Source organism: Phalangium opilio, unplaced genomic scaffold (genome assembly GCF_054372755.1).
Source record: "Phalangium opilio isolate 3A_F unplaced genomic scaffold, DU_Popi_V2 ptg000011l_1, whole genome shotgun sequence".
NCBI lineage: Eukaryota > Metazoa > Arthropoda > Arachnida > Opiliones > Phalangiidae > Phalangium > Phalangium opilio.
Genome location: NW_028324147.1, coordinates 10,699,187 through 10,720,673, shown reverse-complemented (window position 1 = coordinate 10,720,673; position 21,487 = coordinate 10,699,187). Strand labels below are relative to the sequence as shown.

Genomic DNA, 21,487 nt, shown 5'->3' with positions numbered 1-21,487 from the left:
TTTCAGTCGGTTCGAGTTAGATTATTCGCTTTATGGCCTAGTCAGCACTTACGACTAAAGTCCGCCTCTTATCCAACTTCAGATACCAGCTCCGCTTTGAAGTCGGCCGTGAGAACAAACAAATAGAGTTGGCTGATAGTTACATTTTATGTCGGTTGGTGTAAGAAAGGATTAGGTCGGCTGCTCAACGCCTTACCAACTAACATGGGTTATTATCAAATTAACAAGGGTCGAGAGGTCGGCATATCCGACTACCTACCGATCAATACTAAACATTTCAAATTTCTTTATAATGAAGCTTCCGCGTTTGAGTCGGTTCGAGGTAGATTCGTCGGTTTATGGTCTAGTTGGCACTTACAACGGAAATCCGACTCTTATCCAACTTTAGTTGCTAACTTCGCTTTGCAGTCGGCCTTGAGAACAATAGAATAGAGTAGTCTGATAGTTACAATTTAAGTCGGTTAATGTAATGAAGGATTATGTTGGCTGCTCGACTCCTTACCAACTAAAATGCGTTTTTATCAATGTGCACTAGTGTGTCAACGGTTTAAGATTATCTTAAAAATTAAAATAAATATAATTAATAATATATATTTTCTTCGATAATTATTATCCTTATTGCGCGTTACATCGTTTAAAAAATAACTATTGAACATTGTTGAGAGACTAGACTAATATTGACGTTTGAAATGAAGCATACGCCCATTGTTGTCTTACTCAAATCGGTACATAAGGTTTCGAATCTTAGTAATGGATAAGAACAGCACAATTGCGTGAACCTTTGGTGGAAAACTGCACCATTGGGAGGCTAGAAGTTTCTTGTAACCCTAGCCGATCGCTAACCTTAACGATGATGAAGGAGTAGAAGCCAGTAAGTACACACTGGTGTCCATGTGGGATGGACAGAATACCAGATGAAAGTGGTGTTTAGAAGACAGTAATTACAACCTGAAAGCCGACCATAAATAAGCTTTAAATCCGACCATAAGCAAGCCAAAAGCCGACCATAAACAATCCATAAAGCCGACCATAAAAGAGCCATAAAGCCGACCATAAACAAGTCGTAAAGCCTACCATAATCAAGTCGTAAAGCCTACCATAATCAAGTCGTAAAGCCTACCATAATCAAGTCGTAAAGCCTACCATAATCAAGTCGTAAAGCCGACCACAAACAAGCCATAAAGCTAAATTCTAAAATCCTGGTCAAAGTTCCAAATTCCCACTCAAAATCCTAAAATCCAGGTCAAAATCCTAAAATCCAAGTCAAAATTCCAAAATCATTTTGAAAATCCCAAAATCTTGAAATCCCGTACACAAAATCGCTCCATGTCCGACCCCTCGAAGTAGGTACTAGTTTTGATTTGTGTTTTCAGCTCTTAGTTTTGTTACTGGCCGCAATTAGCGTCCTAAAATTTGGTAAACAAATATACTTCGGCGATTATCAAGTTGTTGACAATTTGGCTTTCGTCCTTCAAATTGGAACTTACGTAAGACAATTTAACAAATCCATAACGTTTTGATGAAATAAAATTAACTCGCGTGTTGCAGATCTTGGCGCTATTCCTCATAATTTACGGCAGAGGGGGTGCCACGTTGTTGTCCGGAATCCTAACAATGTTTTGGTCTCTCATAACACTAACGCAAACTATCAAACTGAGATCCACCATCATGAAATTCTATTTAGAAGTAAGCGAAGGTTTCTTTTACATTTTATAAAAATATTTTGGCAAAATAAAAAAGAGCAATATTTCAGAACGACAAAGATGACTATTTCGGGTTGGTAATTGAGTCGGTAATTTACGCTTTAGTAGTTATTACCCTCGTATTACACACTCTGAGTGACACCTCCCCGGACTTCGAAAAACAAACGTACACAGTCGAAGCGAAAATGGTAATACTCCACATTTTGTTTATGTATTTTAAGCTCGACACTGGTTGCTAGGAGTTCTAGCCTTCTCTCTTGTTGTTCTCAATTTAGTTTTCGGCATGGGTGTGTATAAATACTAACGTATTATGGAATCCAAACCAGGCCAAAAAGTTGGCCATCAAGTACGCAATAACACCAGCGCATGTGAAACGCTTAAAAATCGAGCTGAAAATAGCTAGGTTACGTGGCGGGAAGGAAGTTTCGCCCATGCACAGAGAGAAAAAATACGAATTTCCCTCTCACTCGGAAGGTTTTGAGTTTGGAAATCATATTTATTCTGTGCTGAACGGGTGCCTAAGCGAAATTCCTTGTGGGAATCCATAATACGATATTATTTTTACATATCCATGCTCTCAGTAAGGTTTTCGGGTCATACTTATGGATAGAAATCATTGTGTCCACATATATCCCATGTTACTTTCTTTTGTGGGCCGGGCTCGAGTACTATATCTGTGATCCGTCACGCCTAATAATTTATTTTTCTTTCAAACTGTGACTTCATTATTCAGTAACAACGCGATGTCAGGCGCGCGCTCAAGAGTGAAGGTGCAGCAAGATAGACTGTTAGCCATGAAAATTCGTCATGCATAATTATAGTCTAGCTTTCCCCACAAAATATAAACTTAATTTTCTCTTAAAATTCGCTTTTTTATGATTATTTTCAAACATAAAGAAATCCAGGGAATCTGACGCATCATTATGTTCACGCGTGGTTCATTCGTGGCTTACCAGGTAAATCTGGTCCCGTTCTTGAATTCCTATAAATTTTCCTTGCTTGAAGAAGTTATTACTTCCCAGATAATTATATTTTTAACGAATTGTAGCACCCTGTGGAAAGGTTGGAAGAAAAACCTGGAGCCATCGGATTTGTACGACTTGAATGACTCAGAGCGAGCGTTGGCTGTCTCGCACATTTTTGAAAAACACAGGAGACCCCAAGCTGAGACCAAAAGTGACAGGGATGAAATGGAAATGAAAGGATTTACGGAAGAACGAAAAAGAACCAAAAATGAATGCAAATCCATCGCTTGGCCCTTGTTCAAATCAGTCGGGCCTTGCTTGATTGCTGGAGTGGTCTTGCAATTTCTGTCCGACGTAGTATCATTCGGTCCTGCCCTTCTGACAGGGTAAACAATTTCACTTTTTCAGCCGTATAAGAAATGTCACGACACCCTGAGTGATTATTTATGGGAAATCAAGAATATAAGATTAACTTCAAATAAACAGAACAAAATTGTGCATGGGTTTCACTTAAAGCTCGAAATTGAGTTCCTTTGTTGGTGTTAGTTGGTTCTTTGCTTGTACTGAAGCGAAGAGAAAGTTTAAATTACATAAGTGTTATCAATTTCTGTTTCTGTGGGTCAGTTGTGTTAAAGTGAATGTTTTCATTGCTCTGAATGTTCTTAAAAACTGATTCTAACAGAGGTTGAAATTGCAAGTGGTTGGCCACGATGCAATGAATCAAGTAAACTTTGGAACGGAGTTAACCATTCACAAACTTATGTTTTCAGTTCCATAATTGATTACTCGACAAGCGAAGATCCTTTTTGGAAGGGGGTTTTCTACGCTTGCATTTACGGTTTGGCCGGACTGGCGCAATCTTTGTTGCATGAAGGCAGCGCCATTTTCCACACCAAACTAGGACTGAGACTCAAATCCGCTACCATGCACGTTCTGTACAAAAAAGTAAGTTAGTGTTATCGTGATAGTGGGACGCTAGTTCATTAATCAGATTCGTCGAAGCAGACATTTCGCTTGACAAGCAGCGATCGACGTAACTTGACAATGGGTGAAATACTGAACACGATGTACGTGGACACGAACAGATTCCAAATTATATCACCGCAATTGGGCCTCTTGTGGTCGGTCCCGGTACAATTAGTACTGTGCTTCGTTTTCATGTATCAAGAACTGGGCTATTCCGCCTTTGCTGGCATCGTACCTATTGTCGTTCTTCTTCCACTAAACTATGTATGCACAAGGAAATACAAAGAATTGCAGGTAAATCCAACTAAAACCAAACTAGACCGTATTCGGGAAGTATAAGCATAAATTAATAACAAACTCCAGCAGAACTAGGGCTGAGCAAGCCTTGAATTTTTGGTTTCGAGTCGAGTCTCGAGTATTGAAAATTTCCCTTATTGAGGATCGAGTAGTTGGAAAATTTGTTTTGAATATTTGTCCAGTAATTGGGAATTGGTTTTCTACTATTAAAACACTTCCTATTAATTTATCGCTCTCATAAAAGACCTTTAGAGTAATTTTGATCATTGACAACTACTTCAAACCATGACCAGACGGTATTGGTCTTCTTCCCTTTAAATTAAACAAACTAATTCCTCATGAACTTCTTCTTCACAATCTCATTGCTCACCAAAGTCACTGCTAGCCATCGTTATACTTCGCGCAAAGTCCCAAACGAAAATTACTAAGCTGAACTTCGATTAAAAAAATATTTAATTTCTTTTACTTCCACTATTGAACCAGCTAGGAGCTACTACCCTACTACAATACACTGACGAAATGATCTAAACTATAGCCAAGCAGCACTAACTTGGTCTGTTAACCAATATGAGTGATTTTCATGTAGTTTTTTTTATAACTACTACCAAAAGCGCATAGATCAGAAAGTGAAGAACATTAAACCTTTCCAGCCTTTAGCAACGGTATTCGAGTAAAATGAGAAGCAAGGGGAGACACAAATGGGTGGTTGGTGAGCCTCATTTTCAACTACCAATCGAATCAGAGATATATTAGGTCATCGTTAATGTCACGTGACAAGCGGAAAGTAGTTCGCTATGGTAGCGGCTCCTGGGGATAGTGGGGAATACTATTGAGAAATCGGCTGCTTAACTAGGCTTAACGGTTGTTCTTTAGCGCTCTTTCGGTTCAATCGTCGTGGAATTTTCAAGTTTCGTTAAGTTGAATTTTGATATTGTTTTTCATGCATTCTATTGCACCTTTACGTTTTCCGTCTTTATCAATCAGGAAAAAGTCATCCTTTTCGTAGCTTTCTAAAATGTTTGCTAAATTCAAATCTGACATTTTGATAAATGTGCCGATTCCCGACTACCTAAATGACTAGATTATATTAAGCCTTGGAATTAAACTATAGCAGACGACATGAAAATAAAGAAATAAGTGAACTATATTTTCGAGCCAACTTACGTATGTACCTTGTGTAAAACTACGCGAAAGTAACTCTCCGCCGCGACATAAGACCAACTCTTCCCGTCGCTCTGTAAGGGGGACGGAAATCTTGAATGGACTATGGGGGAACTCATTTTTCACGTTGCGGTTTAGGCTTCTCGTTCTTCACTTTCTGGTTATCTATGCGCTTTTGCTACTACATCCCATTTGCAGGGTTATTAGCCTAGCAAAAGCCGGTTTGATACTCGAAACTTTTTCGAGTCCCAGAAAATCTCTTATCGAGTATCGAGTTGAGTACTCCACTCGATAAGAGTACTAAGTAGAACGTATCAAAGAAATGTTAACGGCCTCTTTCAAAAGTTGGCATTCGAAAAAATATTGCTGGGGGTAAAAGAATAGGTGGAAGGCATTCTACCCTCTCACGTATGCGCACGCGTTCTTGATGCAAAGTAATTTATATAGTTACCTTTTACATTTAGAGCCAGAAATAATTATGATGCCTCAAAATAGCACAAAAGTAGAACTCGACTAAACAAATTCCTCAAATATAGGCTCCTACTTCTAATCTATATCTTTCTCAAGCTGCCTACATTAACAAATGAAAATTGGCTTAGTAAAGATTGGTATAAGTAGAAAGAAACGAGGTTGATGGCGGTTTATTTGGCACCGTCTTGTCAGTGAGCTTTTGTTTCTGTATTGAGTTTCAACTTCTTGCCCTCTCTTGAGCACCTAATGTACTACTTTTAAGCAAAAGGTAGCGGAATTTGCTTCTAGTACCTATAATCGCAAAGAGCAGAACGTACGCCGCCACATTTATCGTAAATACCAACGTTCTTGTTACTCCCGTGGTAGCTACGACATGCGAATATTAACTAATACTACATATTGTTAAGTAAAAACGAGGGATTTCGGTTTTACGCGGCTCTCGTGGAGGTCTGCTTGCGCTCTCTCAATCTTAGGTATTTGGTTACTATCTTGGGCCAGACTAGATGCCCTATCTTCAATATTTCACTCTAACTTATCTCGAGAGAGTCCCACGCAAAAAGCCCCTTTTGAATGGACCGGGGTCGGTTTATATAGCCTTTTGAGCACTAAGGTGAGCCGGGAGCCTCAATGGGTCGGAGAGGGGTCTCTCCAGCCTTTGAGCGTGCTCCCGAGTGACCCCGGCACATGGTCCAAAGCGTTTCCCTCTTGTGAGAATTCCAAGCAGCGCACCGCGAGCGTCGTTTCTTTATTTAGACACGTGTTTATACATAGATTCTATTATCATAAGTAATATTGTAGTATCAAGAAGTAAGAATGTTATCGTCAATATTTATATCTTAACAATATCATCACCTTCAAAGTTTCTGTTGTTGGTTTCTTTCAGAGCTGTGCTGATGAGCTGGCAACTATTGAATTATAATTAGCAATTAGATAAATATTTATAAACTTATTAAAAATCCAATTAGCAATTAGACATTGAAGCTAATTAAATTCAATTAAAAATTAGGCATTTATCAAACTAATTAATTAGAATTACTAATTTCTAATTAATTACTTGTCTAATTAAGGTAAAAAAGAAACCATAAGTGAACATAAAGTTTAAAAGTGCCCGTGAATTTCCTACTTTGGTAATGCAAAGTTTAATGTTTTAATGCTCTCGAAAAATGAGACAAGCCTCGAGCCTTCCGTCGTGTTAAAATTTGTCTCATTTCTTTATTTTCTTGTCACAGTTTCTATAATGGACTCCTGTGTAGTAAATAGATGGGCATTGCTATTAATTCGAGAAGGAAAAATAGTCGAAATGGGGCAGTTACGATTTACGAAATTTTCTTACACTTCATTGTGGGGTAATTTCATTCACGAAGAGAGTGCTAGAATTAATATGTATTCTCTCTTGTTTTGATTTTGAGGAGCACTAAGGTTTCCTCATCGATATTTTAAGGCCTTTTTCATATTCAAATAGATGAATCATGAATAAATTCCTCGATTTTTGGTTGTTACTACAAATTGGTGTAAAAGATTAATTGAAAATCCAATTGGCTAATTAGTTAATCCTATATCTAATTAAAATATTAGTTAGATAAATGCCTTTCCGATGCATACTAATTAATTAGAATTACTTCTCAATTAGCACCGAGGTAATTAAAATTCAATTACCATTTTCAATTATGAAATAATGCTAATTACTTTGAATTTTAATTAGCTAACTAATTAATTATCACAGCTCTGGTTTCTTTAACCATCTCTTTTATTAGATTGATCTGATGAAACTGAAAGACAACAGAATGAAAATGATTAGTGAAATTTTGAACGGAATCCGCGTCTTGAAGTTGTACGCCTGGGAGAGATCATTCCACAGTATCGTTCTTGAAATCAGGAAAAAAGAAACTGCAGTCATGAAGAATCAAGGCTTTTTCGAAGGAATTAACTTCTTTATAAGTAATCTCATGCCGGTTTTGGTAAGAACGTAAAACATTTACAAGTAGTGGATTATTGTTATCGATCCTGGGAACGCATAGAGGTGTAGAGATTTCAGCTCCGTATTAGTTTCTTCTCCGAGCGTTCTCACTCGACTCAAAGAGGCGACGTCCCTGAAATCTATACGCTTTTGCCTCTCTCAAGAAAGGCGATGACGAGATATTCCAGGGATGAAATAACAACACAGGTTGAAAATGGTTTTAATGTTGGCGATCGTCATCTCTCCTTTGTTAAACTATTCATCTTCATTTACGCTGATATTGATTTTAAGTTCCTACAGATATTATTTCTTAATTTTCAGATTACTACACCGTGTTTCGCCATGTACGTATTAACTGACGACGATAACGTTCTCACATCGAGGAAAGCTTTCGTCTCGTATCAGTTAATACGATTATTTGCGACGTCAATGCTTCCTTTTCCGGATTTAATTAATACTCTAGTTATGGTAAGAACGGTGTCAGGGAGGGTCAAAAAATTTCCTGCATTCTAAATGTTTAAATTGTTTTCCGATAATGAAAGATTTCAAAGTTTCTGGATTTTATTAAAATCGAAACAATTTAGCTTGTTTTTGGTACATAACTGGGACAATTATCAAAAGTATATATGATATAACGAAACGTTTTTTTCCCACCTTCGTATGTGGCTGCCACTTTATTATCGTAGCAGTCAATGCAAGTTGAGCTCTTACCCAATCACAGGCAGTTTTAGCTTAGTCATTTGAAAAAAAAAAACTTTTTAGCCACACCGTATGATGAACATCTACGATGTGGGTTTTAGTTTGACCTGGCCTGTTGGTGGTGGTGGTGGTGGTGGTGGCGGCGGCGGCGTCGTGAAAGAGAACTGCCTTGGACAGTATAAAATTTTTCGATCGTTATTGAAGGGAGAGTGAATGGGACAGAATTGTGGTGAGTTGATATTTTTCGTTCGTGTTTTTAAAAGGAAGGAAATTATGATAGTTAGGTTAAGCCATATACCCTCCCTTAAAAAATCCTCTTACCCGTCGAAAATAAGAGTTTCACGCTCCCCTATTTTAACATTCAAAGAAATCGAGGGAAATTTTGAAAAAGCAAGTATACTGGCGTCTTTTTAGAATGGTCTTAAGGCACGGGGATATTACAATTATTGGGCGTTTTACCGAATTCTTTCTCTTTCAAACTCTTCTGACCATAAGTTCATGTTATAAATTTATAAGAAGCGATAAGTGTGCATCGGCATAAGTCTATGTTGTAAACTCATCCAGGGGATAATCACTAAAACTATCTGTTCTTCGACCCACATCGTAGATGTTCATCATACGATGTGGCTAAAAACCGAAAGTAATAGTTTTAAAACATCTTGCTTTTATACAAAGTTTTTTTGCTCGGTATTTGCATAAGCATTAAGCGAACTATATTACCGCTTTCATCATCAGTAATACCAACATACTAGAAACCGCGGGAACAGTAAATTGGCCTAGGCGTAGCCGTCTTTTTCTATCCAATTCCCGCGACTAGGATGGCTTAAAAGGAAGGGTATCAACTTGGGAACACGGGTATAAGCTAGCACTCTTTCGTCTGTTGGATCGAGACTTTTGGTTTTATTATACATACATTTGACATTAGGTATCATTCGATTGTTATTGTCCTACTGTAAATGAAATTTTCGAAATTATAGTTGGTGTCATTAATATAGTAATATCTTTCACATATATGGCAACGTCATAGCCCTCTATCTCTTACCTTAGTGCGGAGCCTCCGGGATGAATTAGGCCCATGCATGTCAAATTTTATGTGGGGAAATATCCAGTTTGTTAGAAAAAATATTTTCACCATAGATGGCGCTTATTTTTCCGTTGTGACAGGGGTCTTCCTTAAATTATCGTTGATATTTTAGGGGTCAGTCATAAAATTTTTATGATAGAGAAAAGTTTCATCCTAAAATTAACGTAAATGTTTTTGGGGCTATTCACTTTTTACTGAATCTTTCGGTTAGATGGTATTGATGACAACAAAATAAATTATTTCAATTAAAATAATTCAGTAAGAGTTATAAAAACGTATACTTACAATCCGCGACCTTTGCCCAAATACTTAAGCAGTCGACAGGGTCACGGGGTTGAACTTTGTTTATTTTTCGGTCGTATCAGCACCCCCAAACACGGCGAACTAAATTAGTTAAAAAAATATTCTCGCTTCACCACACGCATGGGCCTAGTTCATCCCGGAGGCTCCGCTTAGTGATATCCCCCTTCCGAAGGCAAATAGTATTCTCTAATACAAAGTTGCCTTCAACGAAGGGGATACACAGTTCACTCCCCCTCTCTACCGATATTACTCTATTAACGGGAAAAAGTTTCATGTTTTGAAACATTTTTCCAAAAATGAATTATTAGTTTTAGAAAAACAATCGTACAGGATTGTTACTTTGACCTTCCCTAGTTGAAGCACCTCAAATGATGCAAATCCCCTAAGTAATTCTTTACAGACACACGTCTCGGTAAGAAGAATTGCAAACTTGTTGAGTCATGGCGAAACCAAGCATTACGTGGAGAAGATGGCTAGCGATGCCCAATTTGGTATGTCAATTAATTAGTGACTTGAAAAAACGGGCTTAGTCGCTTCTTATTTCCGGCAGCTAGTCCTACACACGCAAATCAATTTAAGCTCATAATTAATTGAGGTTGAAAAGTGAAAGCGTAAATTGAGCGCGGAGAAAGAGATAATTGAATGAACTTCTTCAGAACTTGATCCACCAATCTAGAGCATTGGTATAAAAAGAAAATGTCCTCCTATGATAATCAGTTTTACTGTCAATGATAGCTTTATTACGCTGATTTAAAGGAATTCTGACTTAGCATAGTAATAAATTTTAGAAGGGAACTCAGCAAAGACTCCTCTATCTCTTTAAAAATCTTATTTGGAAAAAAAGTCACACAGCATGTCATTCTTGCACAGGAAACCCAGAAGTCGCTTTTATATTATTTCCAGATATTTTCAAACACGCATTTAGTCAATTTAGACCATTAATTGTTAACAATAATTTAATTCTATGAACATTTCAGCAATAGAGATTCAGGGGGGAAGGTTTCATTGGAGCCTGGAAGAACCAGTTGCGGCGTCTCTTCAGGACATCAATTTGAAAGTGTCCCACGGTTCGTTGGTGGCCGTGGTGGGCCCGGTGGGTTGTGGCAAGTCTTCCCTCTTGTTCGCTCTGGTTTCCGAGATGCGGAAGGAGGAGGGGGAGGTGAGAGTGGCCGGGAAAGTGGGATACGTCACTCAACAACCCTGGATCCAGAACGCCTCACTCAGAAAGAATATTCTCTTCGTCGATGAAATGGACCAGGAAAGATACAACAACGTCATACGAGCATGCGCCCTACAACCGGACCTCGAACAGCTACCAGCTGACGATGAAACAGAGATCGGAGAAAGGGTACTTATTAATTAGGGCTATGAGAATGGTGGTTTTTCAAACCAAATCGAATAGAAAATCTCCTATTCGAAATTCGAATCCCTCGAGTACTCGTTCAAACGAATATTGCTGTGCAATCGCGTTGAAATTACATAAACAAAACATCTTCATGTATGTCATGCGACCATATTCCCTCCAATTTTCAATCGAATACTCGTTTTCTTGGAAACGATTGCTCGGTTTAGGGAACTATATTCGTATTTAAATTGGTTATTTGAATTTCTTTTAGAATAATCGTTTTGTGATTCGAATACTCGTTCCCGAAGTGGCAAATTCGAATCATCGAATCGAATACTCAATTCGAATTTAACGAATATTATTCGAAAATCAGAGTATTTGCACAGCCCTAGTATTAATATAAGATAATATCTTTTAAATGAACATAATAAATTTTTTAAGTCTCCTGCATCTTCCTTTACGTCAGTGCCCAAAAAACAATCAGGTGCCAAAAATACAACAGAGATTTTTATTTCCCGAGTGGCGTCGGCAAGCCAAGAACAGACTAAGAGAGCAGTATATATGATGGTGGCCTGTCTCTTTTGGGTGGGATTTTTTGTTTAATGTCTCTCTATTTCAGCGTGATTTTCTTCTCCCGCTTTCTCAAACCTGTGTTTTACACGCCTCTCGCTTTACTCTTATACTTCTTACGGTACTGATGTTTTTTTTTTCGAACGAAAAAACGGGGCAGAAAAGAACTAGTTTTTACCATGGTTTTTTAAGCCAGATTACTCAACGAAAAATCTCGCCGACAATCGAAGAGAGGTTTTTTCATCACCTCTCGTATGTCATGCCAAGAAGTGATATCAAGTTTATTAGATGCCTAGGTGCCACAGTCCCCCTTTCAAAATAAAAGGCTGGACCGGAGCCTTCGGGATGAACTAGGCCCATGCGTGTGGCGAAGCGAGAATATTTTTTTTAACTAATTTAGTTCGCCGTGTTTTCCCGTTTGGGGTGCTGATACGACCGAAAAATAAACAAAGTTCAACCCCGTGACCCTGTCGACTGCTTAAGTATTTGGGCCAAGGTCGCGGATTGTAAGTATACGTTTTTATAACTCTTACTGAATTATTTTAATTGAAATAATTTATTTTGTTGTCATCAATACCATCTAACCGAAAGATTCAGTAAAAAGTGAATAGCCCAAAAACATTTACGTTAATTTTAGGATGAAACTTTTCTCTATCATAAAAATTTTATGACTGACCCCTAAAATATCAACGATAATTTAAGGAAGACCCCTGTCACAACGGAAAAATAAGCGCCATCTATGGTGAAAATATTTTTTCTAACAAACTGGATATTTCCCCACATAAAATTTGACATGCATGGGCCTAGTTCATCCCGGAGGCTCCGGCTGGACGTAAAAGGAGGCCGGGCTATTTCGCCTCTAGTCAGTCGGGAAATGCGTAATTTTTGTTATTCGCGCCACTCTAACTTGCGTTTTCAAGAACCAATGAGATGCTATTAATAATTTAGAGGCGGGAATTAACTGCGGACCTACGTTTGGACTGGAGATAAAGCTGAAAATGTGGCGAATTGATATCTTCTCCCTAATAAACTAGATATCACTTCTTGGTCATACTGAGACTGCTTTTGACTGAAGGGAAAGCTTTCAGGGCGGTAGTGGCTAATATAATTTAATACAAGGTTGGGGTGAGACGGATTATAGGCAACAGAGGGACATACTAGTTTTCAATAGAAATAATTCAATCATTCTCATGTTAAAATCTCTCATCAATTTACTTATAAGCACTTTGTTCATTTAATTCCGCTATCTGTTTACTAATGTTACAACCATTCCGTCCGTACTCCAAAAGCCTACGGCTTGCCTGTACGTATCTAGTCCAAATAAATAAATAAATACCATAAACGGATCACATTACAACTCTTTGTAAGTATTGGTCGATGTAACATCGCTGGTGCATCAGAGTTTTCTCCCAGCACAGAAGGGAAAAGGGTATGTGCGGAATATAGCGGAGAATTTGTGAACTAAACCAGAGGAATGATTTTTGCGCGAAATAAATTTTAAATGGAGAAAGCAAGCGGAACAATTGGTAGCCAATGTGGGGAGGTTTGAGAGAGAAGAGCGTGGATGGAAACAAGTTGTTCTGTACCTAGGTTTGGATTGTAAGGATGATAGTACACAGTAAAAAATAATGGTCATAGATTAAACCCTAGAGGGGTTTGGCACTTTTGTCAGAGAACCAGTACCCAAGTGGTGTGTTTGGAAACGCAGTTTTTTCTCCTGTCTGAATTACCATTTAACATCTCTAATTGTTATTCATTTCTACCGTTTTTAAACCCTTACAGATGGTATATTCTACCATTAAGGTTCGTTTAAATAACCATTTCTATAACCAATATAGCCGAATACTGTACCAATTCTATAAACGTTATGAGGGATGTTCTTTTTCCATTAGTGGTTAGCTTCTCAACCTTTCAAGAACCACGAACGGTGCTATTCTAACCCATTTTTTGATTTTAGAACAACCATGTTTAAACCCGAAATGGTGGTATATTTTACCATTAAGTGTTGTTTAAATAACATTTTTCAAACAAAATACACTGTTGGAAAAAAAGGGTTTTACTTAAAACTTTATCGAGGCACTTCAAAATTTCCCCGTTTGAAAACCCTGTCAAACCCCACGAGTCCTTATGCAAACACCGCGAATTCTTATTCACACCCTCTAGTTCTTAATTAAACCCCGCGCAAATTTTTGCTCATCTCCCGCCTTTAGTGTTAACATTCCGGTGCACTTCGAGCAGATAAATCATCAATGGAAGACATGGCATTGAGTAATACTTCCTTATTTACTTCGTATTACATAAATTAGCGTTTAGGATATATATAAATGTAGTATGGTTTAACTAATATGTAAATACTCATTTCAAATATTAATATCAAAAGATGTTCTTGAAACATCGTAAAGAAACGGAGCTTTATAGCTGCAAAACTAGTAGAGGCATGGCAATATTTCCCAAATTTTCATTTTATATTGTGAAAAAGGGAGATAAAAATTTTGTAATATTTCTTTACATACCAACACAAGGGAAACTGCTAGCGTGGTGCACTGTTGTAATAACGGACTGACACAGAAAGGTGAATGTAATATTATTTCTGTATTGAAATTGAGCTGAAGAAATTTGTGTTCGTTTTTAAGTCTGACACATTTTTGCAATACTTTATAACACGATAACAACATAAACACTAATCACGACACTGTGGGCGGTCTGACAGCCAATGGCTGTCAGACCGCCCTCAGTGTCGTTAACTTAACTCCAGATCAGGGTTAAGGGGCAAACTAAACTTGTAAAACTGAGCTATAGATAGTGGGCTTGGATGTCTTGGAAGAAAGTGCTGTTTAAAATAGCAATACCTACGTCCAGTACTTATGGGGAGCTGTAATATGATCAACTTATGATCATACTCATTCGAGCTGTTGCACTTCCGTGCGCTTCACGTACGATAGTTTATATTATTGAACGCATGACGGATGAACGCCTTCGGTTTCTCGTGGTTCTGTGGAAATAGACTGCTAAATAATATATAATGAGCTGAACGCTAAAAACCTGGCGTTGCTCAGTTTCATTCATAGTTCCATAGAAGGCGACTTTTGTTAGTCATGCGTTCGTTTACTATTTTTGCATGACAGGGCATCAACTTGAGTGGTGGTCAGAAGCAAAGGATCAACGTGGCCAGAGCAATTTATCGCGATGACGATGTTTATCTCTTTGATGACCCTTTGGGGGCGGTGGACTCGCACGTGGCCAAACATCTCTTCAACAAAGTCATCGGGCCAAAGGGATTTCTTCGAAAGAAAGTAAATAACGCTACTGCTATATTTTCTACGAAAGCGCTAAGCGATCATTAATGAAGTGCCAACATAGTGTTTTGTTCAAATAACAGTGGTAGTTGAATATGGCGTCACGGAAAGAAATCAGATTCTTAGCGGTGAAATAAATTTCGGCTGACATTTAGTATAAACTTATATATTTAAGTTGAATAGGTTTTGAATAGATTTTGATTTACATCCGTGCACCTTCAATAATTGCTACTCAAAAGTGATCAAAACACATTGATGCTGTAAGTGACTAACTCAAATAAACCCTAAACCCTTTGAGTCGCTCACCTGTGAAAAGCTTCTGATTATTAGTTCCTTGCTTCCTTGACAAGTAGAAATTGATTTTCAAACAGACGAGAGTTTTGGTGACGCACAACTTGAGCTTCATCCGAGAAGTGGACGAGATCTTCTTCATGAACAATGGACGGATCATTGAGAGGGGAACCTTTGATGAAATCATGAGTCGTCAGGGAATGGCCAGAGATTATTTCGCTCAACACATAAGTGACATGAGCGACGAAAATAAAGGTGAACCATCGTGAGTAATGTTGTGTTTTATCTACACTTTCTACCGCTAGTTCTAAATAGAAAAGCCAAAAAAGCTTTACGTAATAGAAGTTAACCATGTACCGTACAAAATAACCAAGGAAATTTCATTATTTACAACAGCCATATGGCGTGTACTATTTTTAGAAAAAGCCCATATTTTAAATTTTTTGGAATTGATTATTTCACGTTGAACCATGGAGGCTGCGTTGTTAGAGGAGCGGTAAGCGTTAGCCTTCCATTGCACAATTTATGTCTCGTTGCGTCTCGATCAGCTCGAGGCCCTTAGGAAAAGTCGGAACCATACAAGTTCAAATAGGAGATGCAATACGAGGTTACCGTCCCCTTTTCGGACAGTGGTTATGTCAATGCTATGAAGTGCGACCATCGACAGGGAACGTTAGCTATCAACAAATGGCACATGTGGCTTAACGACAGGTTATGGAAGCACCCACAGAAAGACCTCTCGTAAATACAATATGAGAGAGCGGATTTTGTTAAATTGACTGTGATCGACTAAAAACTGGTTCATTTACTGTTCCTTTTAAGATATAGACTCCATGGTTGAACCGTTGAACACGCTTCGCTAATTTATGAATTTTGGAAATTCAATTTTTGTAGTACTTTAAATATCAGAGAGAAGAGATTTAATTCTGCATCCCAAGAAACAGTCTCGGATGAAGATGAGGCAAAACTCATGACTATTGAGACACTCAAAGAAGGAAACGTACGTGCTCTTTAATAGACGAGGAAAGTTTGGACTTTTCTTGCCTTTTTGAGAACTAAAAGTCTACACACATTCTTTCTCTTGAATTGCAGATATCCGTATCACAATACAAACAATATTTTAAAGCCTATGGTATAACGTGGTGTGCGATGACCGAAGTTACAATCACCAGTGGTGTAGTCCTTAATTTCGCGTCTGTGTACTGGCTGTCTCTGTGGTGCGCCGATGATTTTAAAGCAAACCCAGACTTAAAGGGAATCCGTATAACGGTTTTATTTGTTCTTGGACTAAGCCAAGCCATTTTATCATTTCTGAATGTAATCATCGTAGTCTTTCGCTGTCTACGAGCAGCAAGCTTTCTACATAGGAAAATGCTCGACAGCGTAACTCAGTCTCCCATGTCCTTCTTCGACACAACCCCCGTTGGAAGGATACTCAATCGTTTCTCCCAAGACATCGACGCCCTCGACCAGCAATTACCTGGAATGTTAAAACTAACCAATTGGGGACTGATATATTTAGTTGTTTTTCCGTTAGGAACTGCAATATTTTTACCATTATTCATAGTTCCATGCATTGTTGTTGTCTTTGGATACCTTTTACTTCAGGTAAGAACTCGGGTTTTGTCTCCTGTCTTAAGTAATAATTACGTGTCACTCTCAACTGTTTATTATGGTGGTTAAACACGGAATTCGTATTTGAGTGGGGGTAGCCACTTTTAATCCTTAATAATTCGGAAGTTAAATACACATCATTAATGGAGGGTGAAGTGGAAAATCAAATGCTTTTTATCGATTCTTGTACTAATTATGAGCCCATTCTGCATAGTGAAACATCCAGGAAATACCTCCTAATGATTTTAAAATTCAAATCAGGTTCACATTTGAAGGATAATCTGAAATCAGCTCCTCCGACCAATCGCATAACGCCTGCCCTTTAATTAACAAAATTCTCTTGGCACGCTCTATGTCACATCGCATTCAATTTCTATCTAATCTCGCGATGAATTTCATTGGACACGGCGCGTGCCACGGGAATTTTGTCAATAAAAATCGTCGTGCTCGTACCCACTTCTGGGGATAATTTCTTCGTAATATCGCATTTAATCTGAAGATTTTCCGGTATCTTTTGCAGCGTTTCGTGATGTCGAGCAATCGTCAATTCAAGCGGATAACAAGCTTGAGAAATTCTTTCTTGTTTTCGCACGTGGGAGGATCTGTGGCTGGCAGCACTGTTATCAGGGCGTGTCATGCTGGAGAGATCTTCGATGGACACTTTCTGAAACTGATCGACGAATGCACTGCCGCTAACTACTTGATGAACATGGCGCAAAGGTAACTTTGTAAATTTATCATTTTTCAATTGCTTCTTTTTCGTTTTGGACCGACGGCTTTATCAGCATCCACACTACATTTTTACCTTTGGAACTAGTAGTACTGTTCACGAGCCGAGCTGAGCGAGCCTTTTAAAAGCTCGGCTCGGTTCGAAAATGATGGAGCCGAGCCGAAAATTATTTTGACTTTTGAGACATTCGAATATTTTGAATATTTTTGTTTCTTGATGATTATAGCTTTCGTAGTGCATACATGTTAAATGTAGTATGGTTTTCTAGAGATGGGCCGATACCAATATCGGTATCGGTACAGCTATTTGGCTAAATCGATATATCGGTATCGGTTAAAAGTGGTATCGGCCCATCTCTTTGGTTTTCCAGCATATAATTCCCCTAGGTTGCCACTAGGGGAGTTATTGTCGTGTGATTAGCACGATTCTTTCAAAGTAGATTAGAGAGACCTCTGCTAAATATCTTGGCATCTCTAACCTTGAAAACTTTTTATGTACTTCAGCTTATCTTCTTCTACCCATAAGCAACTAAAAATATAATTTCCAACATTTTCTAAGCAAAATCCAGTATGCTTTATGGCATTACTACCTGGGAGGTAAATGTTCAAAGTTGAGACTTGGTGTCGGGTGACAACAATGCACCCTCTCCAGCAAAAAGGGTTGTAAGGTGTGTCTGGCGCCAAGATGGAGAAAAAGAGCGACGCTACCTTGGTTTGAGTGGTGCCATTCGTGCCCCCTTTGTTACTTCCAGGTAGGGATTAAATCCATAGCATCAAAAAAAGAGGAAAGTGTCGGACTGCCATATTTTCCTGCCTTTGCCTTAGCTTTACATGCAGTTCGAGACGGTCAAGCGCACGAGAGGTGTATAAAATGGTATCAGCCAATCAGATTTGTAGTTGATGATGTCATTCTTCCCGAAAATAACGCTCATACGCCACCAAACGGGAGAATTTTGCATAGGCGTATCTCAAGGAAGAGTAACAACCTCGGACCTCCGCGCTCTGTTCTATTTTCTTTAGTGTTATTTTCGCGTTTGAACGATGTTGAAGTTTGTTTAAAACGTTAGCAGGCCGAATTTAAATTAAAAATCCCGCAGATGTTCTTGAAATCATCATTTATTTCAAAAACTCATCGTTAAAATCCTTCAGAATTTCGTTTAAACTTAGGCCCTGGGTTGTCATTATAAGCTAAACGTTTTAATATTAGTAAATAACATCAATATTAGCGAACGAAATTAATATAATCATGTACATCATCAAATTAAGTTGTGCCGATAAACTGCAGTCGCCACGGTTAGCCTCAGTCAAAAGCAGCTAATGTAAAATAAAACCACACTATTTCTTCACGCGCAATATCACAAATTATCTTAGGTACGTGGTGAATAGGCGAGAGGGATGAAACAGATTTCGCGAGTATGCATTAACCCCTCCAAATGCATGTCACAGACCAAGGAGAGAGTCCGACACTTTCCCTTGTTTATTTTTGATAGCATGCAGCAAAACATTCACTTTCAGTAAAAATCTTGAAATTTAAGGAGCCAAAAATAGCGCTCCTGCCCTTAGACCAGAAACCAAAGTCTAATAAAATAAAATAGTTACGGAAGCAAAATCAGTCTTCTTATTTAAAACTTAAAATTAAAAATAGATGTAAAGGATTTTTCAGTCGGTTATTTGCACTCAAACAAAAAATAGCTCTCCCAAAGCTACGGAAAAGACTAGGAACAAAACAAAGTCTTTTCATGGTGCCAAAACCCGCGATTAACGGTAGGGAAAAGTTAAACCCGAAAGGTAGGCAAAAAAGCAGTGCCTGATCCTCAACTGAATTAGTCAAAATCAGTACTTATCCTGAAAAACACTAAAAATTGAATCGTGCATGAACAATGACCGATTCGATGGATTTCACCGGCGTGATTACAAGAAGTCAAGTTACAAGAGCTCCACATTATCATCTCCAATTAGCAAAAGGATCCCAGAGCGGAGTGAGAAATGCGTGCTCAAGGAGATTCAAGGACATTTTAAAAGTTGTTAAAACAAACTCTGCCACTAGACGTAGACGACTTAGAAAATGAGTTGGCCATCCTTGTACAGTCGCCGCAATTAAAAACTTTCTCTCTCGCGACGTCTTGTTTCAATCATAAGCCGCAAATTATTGATCTGATACAATGGGTATAAAAAAACGTATCTTATATTGTTGTTTCAATAAATTTTTTACTAAGCGTTTTTTTTTTCACTCTCCACTTTCCATTTCCAACTGCTAAATAGGGGGTTTTGAATGATTGGGATGATTTTAAAGAGAAGGTGAACAGTTGAGCATAGCTCGTCCGAATTACCGAATGACATTCCAGTAAAGGGAGAGTGATGTTAATTGCAATTTTCTGAATACACGTCCCCCACGGAATCAATGCCTTGAGCCATATTTTTATGGATAGAGATCCCCTTTAATGTTGCACAAATATATAATCAACAATTGTGGAATGAAACTTCAAATTTTCCTCCGGTGAAGATATGGCCACGGGTGCGACATTCTGTTCCACTATGGTTCGCAAATGCCAGGGGGTGGAGAATGATTTCTATCTAGATTAGTGGGCGATTCTTGATGTCAGTTTCAACATAAGTCTGCACGAACGTTTGGTTGAAAACGGCGCATTTCGGAGAGAACCATCTAGAAATTCAATGGCCAACCAATTCCCTCAATATGTCACCCATTGAAAACCGCTTGGTGGAGGAAATACAGGTTCACTGAAAAGGAGAATACCCACATTCAAAGCATAGCATGGGTCACAAAGTGGTGCCTACATTTGAGGAAGTGGTTGTGTTCATTGTATTCAACTAATTGGGATTCGCCATAACGAAGATGACGAACCTTTCTCAAGAAACACTTTATTTACAATGCGAAATTAGCACTATACTAAAGTTCCACTAGTCTTAGCAGTGTATCCGATGGCAAATTATGGTCTTTTTGAGAATCAATGGAATCTGCTGAGCTGCACGAAGTATTAAATCCTTAAAGGTTAAGTAAGGACGCAATGTAGAGTGTGTATATATTTTATTGAGAACTACCCAACCAACATAACAAGTTAAATAAAGAATAAAGACACTTTGCTAATTACTATCGAACATTTATTCTTAATTATGAACATGGTTAGGATAAATACATTTATGCGTTTTCATTTTTAATTTCATTATGCGATTAATATTTGATCATCTTACCGTTGGCGTTTACAACCTGTTGCATTCTCTGCGGCATTGATGAAAACAGATTGTTTATATAATCGGGCCGCTCACCAACCTCTTCCCATGCGGCCTGGATGATGGTGAAAAGTTCGTCCTTATCATTGGGAATTATATTGTTCTGGGATACAATCCTTTTCATAATCGCCGCTTATGGTGAAAATGGGCGATTGACCGACAAACCAAGACCTGGAACTCCACGCCTTACCACTGCAGAAGAAGACGACGTTATTGCTACTCTTGTTGTGAATAATCCTACCACCACGGTTCGATCTGTAAAATCCATCATGGAATTGGAAGCGTCGGAAACAACGATTAGAAACCGATTACGTGACGTTGGGCTACACAGTCGTATCGCCGCGGAGAAGCCATATCTCAAACCAGAGCACGAACAAGAACGCCTAGCATTTGCGCGCGCTCACCTGCACTGGAGGAACGAATGGGATGAAGTTGTCATCAGCGACGAATCAACATTTTGTTCATCTACGGACCATCACGTAAGAGTGTGGAGAGAGAAAGGGACCCGATATGATGCGGCTAACATTCATTCAATCCGGAATAGCGGACGGTTTTCTGTGCCAGTGTGGGGTTATATTTCAAAACATGAAATTGGCACCTTAGCACGAATAGAAGGGCACCTAAATTCCGATAAGTATATTGATGTATTGGAACATACGTTTTTCCCTCATGTTGTAGACAATCATTTTCCGGACGGTAAATTTATATTTCAACAAGATAATTCGAGTATACACAAGTCACGTGCAACCATGGCGTATTTGAAGGAGAATCATCCGGAAATAGATCT

General features: G+C 38.5%; 1 protein-coding gene across 3 annotated transcripts; it reads left to right on the top strand.

Annotated features, from left to right (window-relative positions):
• Positions 1–379: 379 nt before the first annotated feature.
• On the top strand, positions 380–19,669 carry LOC149712111 (ATP-binding cassette sub-family C member 1-like). 3 transcript variants are annotated; one of them, XM_089860692.1, is made up of 19 exons: positions 380–1,487; positions 1,549–1,686; positions 1,754–1,891; positions 2,601–2,659; positions 2,752–3,054; positions 3,439–3,613; positions 3,674–3,928; positions 7,318–7,521; positions 7,842–7,988; positions 10,007–10,097; positions 10,584–10,954; positions 11,393–11,536; positions 14,647–14,814; positions 15,189–15,373; positions 16,003–16,108; positions 16,201–16,716; positions 17,243–17,442; positions 18,011–18,203; positions 18,277–19,669. In XM_089860692.1, exons 2-18 carry the CDS (start codon positions 1,615–1,617, stop codon positions 18,081–18,083), a joined length of 3,207 nt encoding a protein of 1,068 aa, XP_089716818.1. In that variant the 5' UTR covers positions 380–1,487; positions 1,549–1,614; the 3' UTR covers positions 18,084–18,203; positions 18,277–19,669. The 3 variants fall into 3 exon arrangements, with proteins under 3 accessions (XP_089716818.1, XP_089716820.1, XP_089716821.1); XM_089860694.1 differs by lacking the exon at positions 11,393–11,536; XM_089860695.1 differs by lacking the exons at positions 17,243–17,442; positions 18,011–18,203; positions 18,277–19,669 and having other exon boundaries at positions 15,189–15,363; positions 16,201–16,232.
• Positions 19,670–21,487: the final 1,818 nt, after the last annotated feature.

Coding starts and splice junctions, on each gene's coding strand:
- LOC149712111 (XM_089860692.1), top strand. CDS start 1,615: ATGTTTTGGTCTCTCATAACACTAACGCAAACTATCAAACTGAGATCC. Junction 3,055..3,438: donor GGTCCTGCCCTTCTGACAGG/GTAAACAATTTC, acceptor TTATGTTTTCAG/TTCCATAATTGATTACTCGA. Junction 7,522..7,841: donor GTAATCTCATGCCGGTTTTG/GTAAGAACGTAA, acceptor CTTAATTTTCAG/ATTACTACACCGTGTTTCGC.